Below are 11,685 nucleotides of genomic sequence, written 5' to 3'. Positions count from 1 at the left end.
TAGGGTCTAATCTCTTCATCTTTATTTCAATTCAGTTAAGTTCAATTCCTAATTTTCTTTTCTCATAATCAGTTCAGTTCAGCTCACGTCAATTCAGTAAATCAGAACATGCCCTTAACTCATATACTACGTATTTATAATATCAGCCTTTTATATTCTTTTACTACGGAGTAATAGACAACACAAGCTTTTGATATTGAAAGTCGTTTGACATGTGTGCAGAGTGTGCCAGTGATGCACTTATTGAAAAACGGAAGAAATAAAACGAAGTATATTGATTAAGATTTAATGGACACTTAAAACAAAAATTAAAGCTTCTACCATTAATTTTTCATAAGATTTTATTCTATCATTGACTTCCTTTAAATCTATAAGTATGGCTTAATTAAGGTATGAAAATGTATGATGCAAAGTACTCCAATATATAAAATGAATTCACTAACTTTCATGGTCCTTGTATAAATATTCATGCCACTTATGATGAAGTCTTAGGAGACAAATCTAATTTGGCATTAATATTCATGTTCATCAACAATTTAACGTACTCGTAGTGGTTAACAAGTTTGTGTTTCATCTTGCTTTAACAACTACTAATAACATCTTCAAATCTTCGAAACAAAGGAAGTATTAATTAATTAAGGTCCTATTCTCTTCAATTTATTTTCAGTTCAGTTCAGTTCTTAATTTCCTTCTCTCATAAAATATTTAGTTCAATTCAGCTCAGTCCAACTCAAATAAGTTGGCTTTAATTCAACACAGTTCAGTTAATCAGAACAGATCATAAGTATACAATGAATCTAACCCCTAATAGAGTAACATAAAATGAAACCAAAGTAATTTTTAAAAAAAATACTATGTACTTGTAAAATGATTGTTATGTTAAAATTAAAAGTTGAAGGATAAAGGGAGAGGTAGTAACCTGGGTTGATTGTGATAAAATTGGAATCAAGGAAGTGATGAAGTTAGCTAAGTAGGCATGCAGGTAGTACGTATAGTAGGCGCAGGAAATTACACAGAGAGATCAAAGGCTATTACGTGCTTTACACGCCATCAGCAATCAGCATGACTCTGTTCTTCAGAACTTCTGACATACTATACAATACTCCTTTGACCGCCACTGCTCACCTTCATTTTACCGTATATGTACCCTTTTTTTTTTTTACCATGCTACTCGTACTCCGTATTAAATAATGTTACCGTTAACAGTTAACTCTTTTTAATCTACAGCTACATACACTACTTTACGAGTAAATTTGTCTTGCCCAATAAAATTCACCAACTTTTTATTTTTATTTTTTTATTTTTTTGTAATAATATGAATATCTTTTTAATGACACATTTCTCTAGTATTACGTTTTTGTTAATGCACAAATTTTCCGATTAATTACCTAGCATAAATATCATGGAGTATAAAAATTACTCTTTTTTTTTGTGCAAATGAGAGGCTAGGCCTCGGTAAACAAAACAAAACAAACTAAATAGAAATTAAATGTAGCAAACACCTCTACAATATCATCATGCAAGATACGTCCTAATTCAAATAAGAAGGAATTGAATCAACTCTGTAGAGTACATAAAAATTACTCGGTAATATTGAGACGTGAGTACAAAAACGGTATTAATTGAAATTTGCATAAGTGAGTTGATTCAATTACATCAGAAAGTTCAAGGCTAGCTATGTAGGCAATGTAGCCTATGCATATGAGTGATATGACCATGAAGCATGAACAGGCTACAGGAGTACAGTATGACTTTCAACAAATTCAATTTATTCTTTCTCTTCTTTATGTTTTCTTTTTCGTTGTTTTACCCCAGCTTGACGTTAAAAATAAAATCAATTAAAATATAAGTATGGTGGAGGAAAAGAAAAGGTAAAAGAAAGAGAAAAAGAATAAGAATTTTATCATATTTTAGAAAAAGAAAATATATATATATATATTACGGGAAAAATTAAGGATTTGATGTAAGTTGGAAAGAGTGAGTTTTGAGCTTTAAAAAGTGGGTTTCCAAAAGATTGACCAAGTTTCTTTATTTTTTTTCTTTTTCTTTTTCTTTTACCCTTTCTCTTCTTTTGTTTTTCATGCCAAAAAATTAAAATTTGCTTTTCCCTTAAAGTTATTTTAGGCATATATGCTCAATAAAGAAATTAGGAGTAATAGAATTGATACAAGAAGAATTATCTGTTCTATTTTAACAATTGAATGTATTTCAGCAATAGAACTTGGGGAATTTCCTCTTTTTATTTAATCAATACATATATTAATTGTACAAAATAAAAGAAAGAAAACCATTATTTAGTACAGAGTACAAACTATTTCAAGAAGAAAATTACACTATGAGTCATAATACTATTCATAAATTGCAAATTGACCTTAATTGGTGATTTACTGATTTATATCAATCAAGTTGTATAATCATATTAAATCTTCTTACTATAGTATGCAATAAGAAGAATGGAAAAAATTAATATAACTTATACCATGTTATGTTAGCGACTTAGGGCATGTTCTCTTACGTTGAAATTCAGTTCAGCTCAGTTCAGTTCAGTTAAGTTCAACTCAACTCCTAATTTCCTTCTCTTATAAAATATTCAGTTCAATTCAGTTCAGTTCAGCTCAATTCAGTTTAGTTCAGTTCAGCAGAGTTCAGGCAATGAGAACAGGGCCTTAGTGTTATATTTTTCGGAGTACTTAAGAGTATACACATGTACTATATCCTAAAAGGAGTAACTGCACTATTTTTATATGAATTATTCCCTATTAAATAACCTTCGTATATTAAGGGTCTGTTCTCTTACATTGAAATTCAATTTAATTCAGTTCAGTTTAGCTCAGCTCAGTTCAGTTCAGTTCAATTCAGTTCAGCTCCTAATTTCCTTCTCTTATAAAATATTCATTTCAGTTCAATTCAGTTCAGTTCAGCTCCTAATTTCCTTCTCTTATAAAATATTCATTTCAGTTCAATTCAGTTCGGTTCAGTTCAGTTCAGTTTAGCTCAGCTCAGTTCAGCTCAGTTCAGTTCAGCTCAGCTCAGTAGTAAAGTTAAAATCCATAAATCGAAGCATCAAATGCATAAAAACAATCATAAGGAAAAGCTTTTGAACGAACTTAGCTTGCCATTCCCAATTCCCATACATAACTTTGCATTCACCCAAAATAAGGCTCATGGAGAAAGGAATATATCACGGAGGACCACGTATTACTATTATAACTAATGCCTTATTAGCCAATTTGTGGTAATTTGTTTGTTGCTCCCACTTTTTATCACTTGTGGTCATCAACTCAACTCATAACTAATTTATCTATACTTTCTTCACTTGCTCGTAATTCTTCCTTATTTATTTACTAGAATACGTATTTCAATTTTTTTTATATAATACATTTTAACTTTAATAGCATTCACGTTCTCCTTATCGTATATTATAACTTGTACTCGTGGATTTTGTTTAATGTATCTCGTGATATAATTTCAAAATACGGAAATTTCACCATATACCACTGAGTTTAAGCATAATTCACCGTATACCACCAAAAACTTTCTATTACACCATATACCACTCAGTTATTGTATATTAACACAAAATGCCCTTTTTGCTAACTGTCGTTAGTCTGCCGTTTGGGGGACTTTACTATTATGCCCTTATACATCTAACTGGCGCCATTGATAGGGTTGACTCCCCCAAACATAAGTTTTCTAGTTTGAAAAAATTGAACCCCCATTTCCCCTTTCCATTGAAGCTTCTCTCTGTTCTTCTCCATTAAAATCGAACCCCAAAATCAATCAAAAAGCTTCAAACTTTCATCGATCCAAGGTCGACGTTGCCAGTATGTTTTCAATTTGGGGCTTGTGATTGGAAAAAGAACGAACTTGGTGAAGTTTGAGAGAGAGGAAGTTGTTCTTGACTGAATTTCGGTCGTAATTCGCACCTGGGCACGATCAAGCTTTCTGAAGGTAAAATTATCCTTTTCAATTTGTTTTTCGAGGCCTGATTTTTCTGTTTATTGCGAAATTGAGTTAGGGTTAGGGTTTGTTCGACATTGATTATGTGAGTGTGGTTGTTATGTTATTATGTGCGAATGATGTGTTGCATGCGATTTATAAGTAAGTTTGTTGTTAAGTATGATGTGTTTTGTATGATGTGTTGGTGTGTGTTGTTAATTTTTGTTGTGTATTATTCATGAATAGGATGAGTGCACTTTGGTTGTTAGTTCGTTGGCCAGGTGGTACTTTTGATGTTAGGGTAGATGGTACTGATAAGACAAATTTGATGGAGTTATTTGAGTATATGTTTGAGGATTCAGTGAAGCAGAATGTTTTCCTCCCTAAGTACTTCACTTTGGTTGTGAGTAAACCTAGAACTAATCGTAAGCTAGAGTTAATGGATGATGGGGCAATGTTGAAAATGTGGAAGTGGAATGAAGGGAAGGATGAAATTGAAGTGTTCATAGAAGAGACACAAAACCCATCTGTTGTCTTTCAGTCTGCAGAAGCTAGTTGGGCTAGAACTGTGAAGAATAGGGCTGACCAAATTAGGCAGAAGGAGGAAGAGAGAAGGAAATATGCAGAGGCTAAAGAAGTTGAGGAGGAGCTTAATGCTCAAGTACCATATACTGTTGCTGTAGAGGTCCCTGTTGTGAATGCAGAAGATGATGTGCTTGAATATGTGAGGGTATTCCACACTACAACAGCTGATGAGTCATTTCCAGGAGATTCTCAGCCTCAACCTTCACAAAATGAACCATGTCAACCCTCAAATGAAAAAAGTAAGACACCATCACCACCCAAAAAAAATCCTAGAAGGAAAAAAGTAACTCCAAGGAAGAAAAAAACCCAACCTTCACAATCTACTCAACCAACTCAGCCTCCATCTCCACCAAATGTTTCTCAAGAGCACCCTTCTCCACCAACAACACCAACACACCATGCTTCCCCCCCCCCCCACCCAGGCAACCTACACCACCACCCCCACCCAGGAAACCTACACCACCACCCCCACCCAGGCAACCTACACCACCCCCACCCCCACCACCACCACCCCCACCACCACCTCAACCAAATACAGCTGCATCAAGGCAACCAACCCAAACTAGGGGTGCTTCTAGTTCTGCAGCAAAGCCTAAAGAACAAACAAGGGTTAAACCAGCTGAATGGAGGGTGCCTAGAAGCACAGCAAAGAAGTATGGTGTTGAGGTTGGGAAAAACAAAAGAGGAGGGAGGGAAATCAATACTAGGAGCAAAAAACCTATGCCTGTTCAAGAAACTGACAGTGAGTCTGATCCATGGCCATTTGATGATAGTGATGATGATGACTATGAATTTTCTGAAGATGGGGGTGATATGGAGATGGACTTGAACCTTGATGATGACTACATTGTGGAAGAGGATGACCTAGCTGATAACATACCAGAGAAGACATTTGAAGATTACCTAGATGGATCTCATGCTCTGGACAAGATGTACGGAAATGGCAAGGTTTGGGCTAACTTACCATTTGGGTCAATTCAGCTAGAACCTTGGTTAATCTTTGAAAACAAAACACAATTTCATGAGGTATTCAGAGATTTTTGCATACAAGAAGGCTTTGCAGTGTCAGTTGACTATGCTGATAATTACAGATATACAGCTAGGTGTCTGATCAGTGACTGCAATTGGAGGATTCATGCAGCAGTTCTTGTTGATAAGGTGAGCTGGGCTATTAAGAAGCTAGAAGGTGAACATAGTACTTGTGGGAGGCTGGAAGAGAACCCCATGGTCTCTTCAGCATGGCTCTGTAGACAGTTGAGGCAAGACTTATAGGCAAACCCAGAGACTCCAGTTGAATCATTACAAAGAATGTGTCTGGAAAGGTTTAGGATCCAAGTGAAGCTCAGATTGTTTTATAAAGTGAAGTGTTTAGCCAGGGAGCAAATTCATGGTGGTTTTGCAGAGTCATGTGCAATTTTACCAAAATATGCAGAGATGATTAAAGCCACAAATCCTGGCTCACATGCTCTGATCACATGGACTGACAATGGGGTTAATGGTACCAAATTCAAGGCATGTTTCTTCTCTTTTGCAGCTTAGGTGAAAGGGTTCTTGAGTGGTTGCAGACCCATTATAGGGATAGATGGTGCACATCTAAGTGGTATTACAAAGGAATTATGCTCACTGCAGTAGGCATTGATGGTAACAATAAAATTTTTGTAATAGCTTATGGATTGGTGGATACAGAGAGCATAGACAGCTGGTCTTATTTCTTTAGAAACCTAAGACACTTATTTGCCCAGAATGGTTGCCAGAAGGAAGATTGGACTTTTATAAGTGACAGGATGAGGGTTAGTGTCTTGATTTTTTTTGTAATTCAACTTTTCTTCTCTTATGTGAATGACCACTAACCAAGTGTTTAATCTTTCCTGAAGGGTGTTGAACCAGCCCTTTTTGAAGTGTTCCCAAGGGCAACAAGGAGAGTCTGTTGTCAGCATCTGTACTCAAATTGCAAGACTGCTGGATGGAGTGGGACAGAGTTCCATAAGCTATTTTGGATTGCAGCCAGTGCCTATAATGAGTATGTGTATGACAAAGCAATGTCAAAGATAAAGAAGTATGATGCAGCAGCATTTAAGTACCTGACAAATATTGAAGAGCAGTGGACTAGGCACAAGTTTGATAGAGTTGTTTGTTGTGATCATAACACAACAAACTTTGTTGAGTCATTCAACTCAGTTACAAAGGACAACAGAGACATGCCTGTGTTCACTTTACTGGAAGGTATTAACTGACACTTTATTTCATGAGTTCAGTTGGTACTTTATTTCTTGTTCTGATATCCGTGAATTTGTTTGTGCTGTATTTGTTTTTTTTTTTTGTTTTTTTTTTCAAAAACTAAACCAGCTGTCAGGAATTGGTGCATGAAAAGAATGGGTTCCAGGTTTGACAAAGCAATTGACATGGACCCTAATGAGCTGACAGAACATGCTAAAGAGGTTTTGGAGACAAGAAGTGAAGAGTCAAGGTTGTGCCATGTAACAGCAGCTGGTGGGAGAGAGTTTGAAGTCAGGGATGGCCATGTCAAGTTCCCTGTCACACTCCAGACTATGACATGTGGGTGTGGGAAATGGCAGGGATTAGGGATACCATGCAGGTATGGTCTTAGGGTCATCTACAGCCAGAGACTACAGCCAACAGATTTTGTGTCACCATACTACAAGGGGGCTGCATATAAGATGACTTATGGAGACCATATCCACCCTATGGCTGATTCTACTCATTGGCCTGCATTTGATGTACCTGAAATTTGACCACCAACTGTCAAAAGAACTGCAGGCAGACCAGCTAAGAAGAGAAGAAGAGCCCCTCATGAAGCAAGGAAAAGGAAAGAGGCACAAGAACAACAAATGCAGTGTTTGCAAGGAATTGGGACACAATGCCTTAACCTGTAAGGCAAGGAAGGAAGCAGCAAAAAAGGCACAAGATGCAGCAACCTCTTCACAGCAAGCCAAAGGAAGGGGGAGGAAGAGAAAGGCTGACAGTCAGCAACCTTGAAGCTGCCATGCATGATGTGTCAACTTTGTTTGAGGATAATTTTTAAAATTTTTGGTTAAGTTTCTGGTTTTTTGCTCAACAAACTGTTAAGTACTTGGTTGTTTTTTAGGGATTACTATTTGACCTTAAGTGTTAATGCACAATTATGTGGCCATAATTTTTGGAATGATAATGTACTTTGATTACAATAATCATTTCAAGGCTACATATAACTAATGCACTTTGTTTACATTAATCATTTCAAGGCTACAAATACAATTAACAAAAACATAAGTACTCCTATTTTTATTGCTAGATCAACTATCTTTTGCTGCCTTACTACTCTTCGCTTGAGGTCCTTCAACTCTTGCTTCAACAACCTCTCATCTCCATAGTATTGGGTGTCTATCCCTCCCCTACTTTGATTTTCATAACCTGATTGGACATTTTGCTCGACATTGCCCTTGCACCATCTAAATGTGTCACACACATCACACTTATAGTACAACCGTTGCGGATTTTTTGCCGATTCAGAACTCCGTATTGCAAACTTCCTACCACAAGAACACGCTTTGTTAGGCACTCTTACAAAACCGGACGACGATGATTTCGAGTGTGTGGACATCTTTGCAAATGTGTTTAGAAGAGTGACCTGAAACATGAATCCCTCACACCCAGCTTTTATATAGACAAAGTAGCCGTTATCAATGTGCAACGGCTATTTTTTTCAAAAAAAGTTACTGTTTTAAAAAAGTGGTATACTGTGAATTAACCTTAAACTACATGGTATATGGTGAAATTACTTATAAATTAATGGTATATGTTGAATTAGTAAAGTCCCCCAAACGGCAGACTAACGGCAGTTAGCAAAAAGGGAATTTTGTGTTAATATACAATAACTGAGTGGTATATGGTGTATTAGAAAGTTTTTGGTGGTATACGGTGAATTATGCTTAAACTCAGTGGTATATGGTGAAATTTCCCGTTCAAAATATTTACTCTACATGTATGATGAATACAAGGTACTCGGCAGTGTGAGTTTGTGACTCAAGTCATATGTCTCATTAAAATGCAATGCTGTATCACGGACTTGAAAGAATAGTTGACGCTCCATTTCCAAAACAAAAAGAGATAATTCGTATATACAAAAGCTCATTATGATCATCATTAACAAAACAGAGTTAAAAGCTTTACAAGACGACTCAAGTGACCTAAGCTCACTCGTCACTCATCCACTGGTCATCATCATCATCACTCCTAACAAACTACTCTTCTATTCTCTAATTTCACCAAACAAAACCTTGTAAATTTCTCCCTCAAATACAGAGATAATTCACCAAACTGTATTTCCTAATTATCATTTTAAATTAAACCCTAATTAATTAATTAATTATGTTTTGGGAGAAAGATTTTCCCGCCTCTTTCTCACTCTCAAACCAAACAAACAAACAAAAGTTTACAGGCATCACCACTAATCTAATCATTTCATCAGCTTTTTTTTTTGTTCTTCAGATTTTTTCTGACACTTGAATTGACTTCTCATGTGATGGATCACTGCTACATCTCGATAACGACGAATGTCCTGCAATATTATTAACAAATTTCATTAGTTTCAAATTCAAATTACTCACTCTAATTACATTTAATTAATCTTAATTTAAATTTATCAACAATTGTATTTTCAAAATTACATTACAACTATCCTACCTTTAGAAGTGGTGAGAGATCGTTTGCAGTGTTGAATAGCGCCTTCAATGCCGTCGCAAGGATGGTCGTTTTTCGCCGGAAAACTCGCCGGCGACGGAACTCCGATCATCGCTGAAGATGATTTACTCTTTCCTAGATGCTTACTCTTTGCTTTGAATCGACTGGTTTGCTTTTCTTCCTTTTTAATCAAAGGAATTGGCGTCGTTGTCGACGGTCTAGTCGGAGAAGCGACGAATTTCTCGGCGTCGCTAACCTTTTTCGAGGTTTTAGGCTTAATCAGATTTAGGTATTTTAGAACGACGTCTTTTGAGAAACGTTTCGACGTTTCTACGAAAGCGTCGGAGCTCTGTTTCTCGATCTTCGGACTGCTGGAAACGCTTGAGTTGTTGCTTCCACTCCGAGTGAACTTCGGAACGATTGAACCGTCTTCAATTCGGAATTTCACAGTTAATAAGCTTGAATTGCTGCGTTTTGGAGAAGAAATCGAAGAAACACTCTCCGTTTCGAACACATCCTCAACACGCTTCGATTTCTTATTGAATTTTCCGAACATAAACACTCGAAGCTTCGGAGAAGCTGAGCGTAGAATCGAAATCGGAGATTGAGGTTTGGACTTAATTTTCTTCTCAGATTCCTTCTCTTCTACACAATTATAGAAGTTTTCTGGTGAATCTTTGGAGCAAGGAGTGGAGAGAGAAAATTTGGAGTCAGAAGAAGGTAGAGTGAGCTCTAATTCGAAGAAAGAGTCGTCGTCATCGTCGTCGCTTAGCTCGGTGAGATGGTCGGAAATGATGGAATCGGCGATTGTTTCAGCGCTATCGCCGTCGCTAGCGGTGGTTCCGGCGGCGACTTTAGAAGTGTTTGATTTCCAGAATTTGAGCATTGTTAAAACCTCCATTTTAGGTTTTTTTTGTTGTTGAGTCAAATGGTTTTTGTTTGAACTTTGAGAAGGAATGAGACAGGAGAGAGAGTTTTTTTGAATTGCTTTTTGATGGCCGTGTAGGGAAGGGGAGTGTGGAGGGGAGTCTTTATATAGGGGAGAAACAAGGAGTATCTCTCTCTCTTTTTTTTCTTTTTTATTTGGGATACTTTTCCTCGTTCTTTTTCTTTGGTTTGACCCTTTTTTAAAAAAATAAAAAATATGTGAGGTTAATTACTTAATTAGACATAACTAAACTATAAAGAATATTTCTACCGAGTATTAAGGATCTTATTAACAAACGTCTTAAAATGTTAGATAAATATTTTTAAATTCTTCTTATATGATAGTAATTTTAAAACGCATGACACAATTACGTGTTAATCAATGTGATTCATACTCTTAGTTATCTTATCCAACACCTTAGGCGTTCGCTAGCTGTCGTCTATTATTAAAGGATAATAAGCTAAAATTTGTCGTGATGAAATGGAGATATGACTTGTTATTGTTGTAACTTGAGGATGTTATACCAAGTAAAGGTCTATTTAACCATGTCTTCTCTAAGCATACATACCATAAAAGATGAATCTATGTAAATTGAATGGCCTGCAACAGTCGCTTTGCTCCCAACCGAAAACCTTTAAAACATGTATTCATTCTTGCACGTGAGATCAACTAAGCCAAACCAAGAGTTGCTCCCCCAATATCGCCTTGACTAGGGGTGACAATTCGGGCCAGCAGGTCGAGTTTGGGTCAAATTTCGGGTTATGCTTAGAAACTATCAAAAATAGTGTAAAATTTAATAGTAGTATGAAATCTGAAAATTTGGATCAAATCGGATCGAATTCGGGTTATTTGGATTCAGGTTGAGTTGTCGGGTCCGGTTAGGGATTGCCAGCCCTAGCATTCACCTCCAAATTTCTGGTTTTGTGAAAACCATCCACTTTTAGTCGCTGATTTGGGATAACATTAAGGCTTCATTGTTCATATGATCGATTTTGTTGGAAATTATATTTGCGAGAACAATTTTTGTTTTTTGTGTTTATTAATGTATAAATCTAGTTACTAAATTATTAATATCTTTGATTATCTACATGTGAAAATTATACAAGTATGTCGATAAAATACACATTTAGGCGAATCTAACAATATTTATTATGATCATTGTTTTATATAAATATTTTTTTTTTACTGGTGCTTTATATAAATTTTGCGTCATTAACTTTAATTTTATAAAATATGAGAAAAAAAGGTTCGATTTAAATTTATAATGTAATTGTTTAAATTAACTAAAAAAATAGATTTAATTATGTTGTTTTGAATTATTTACAATCTAAAGTCATTTCACAAGATGTGTGGATAAAATAGATAGGCTACTCCCTTCGTATTTAAAAGAGAATTAAAAAGTAATAAAAATAATACATGTAAGACTCTGTATTGTAGGAGGGTAGATGACTCATCTATACAATAATCTAAAAACATTTTTTGAACATTATGATAATTATTTTTGCTAAAGAGGGGTTAGAGCCCGACAAGCTAAGGTAAAAAATAAAATAATA

The 11,685-nt window shown here is 35.8% G+C and overlaps 2 protein-coding genes across 2 annotated transcripts; one reads left to right on the top strand and one right to left on the bottom strand.

Moving 5' to 3' along the window:
- The first annotated feature begins 6,896 nt into the window (after window positions 1–6,896).
- Window positions 6,897–7,277, top strand: LOC110729465. The gene has a single exon (XM_021909197.1). It carries the CDS (start codon window positions 6,897–6,899, stop codon window positions 7,275–7,277), a length of 381 nt encoding a protein of 126 aa, XP_021764889.1.
- Window positions 7,278–8,639: 1,362 nt separating this feature from the next.
- On the bottom strand, window positions 8,640–10,462 carry LOC110729556 (probable membrane-associated kinase regulator 5). Its single transcript, XM_021909297.1, has 2 exons — window positions 9,208–10,462; window positions 8,640–9,082 (listed from the first exon to the last, which is right to left on the bottom strand). Exons 1-2 carry the CDS (start codon window positions 10,103–10,105, stop codon window positions 9,009–9,011), a joined length of 972 nt encoding a protein of 323 aa, XP_021764989.1. The 5' UTR covers window positions 10,106–10,462; the 3' UTR covers window positions 8,640–9,008.
- Between the last annotated feature and the right edge of the window lie 1,223 nt (window positions 10,463–11,685).

Source organism: Chenopodium quinoa, unplaced genomic scaffold (genome assembly GCF_001683475.1).
Source record: "Chenopodium quinoa cultivar QQ74 unplaced genomic scaffold, ASM168347v1, whole genome shotgun sequence".
NCBI classification, from domain to species: Eukaryota; Viridiplantae; Streptophyta; class Magnoliopsida; order Caryophyllales; family Amaranthaceae; genus Chenopodium; species Chenopodium quinoa.
This window is presented reverse-complemented; position numbering and strand designations above follow the sequence as displayed.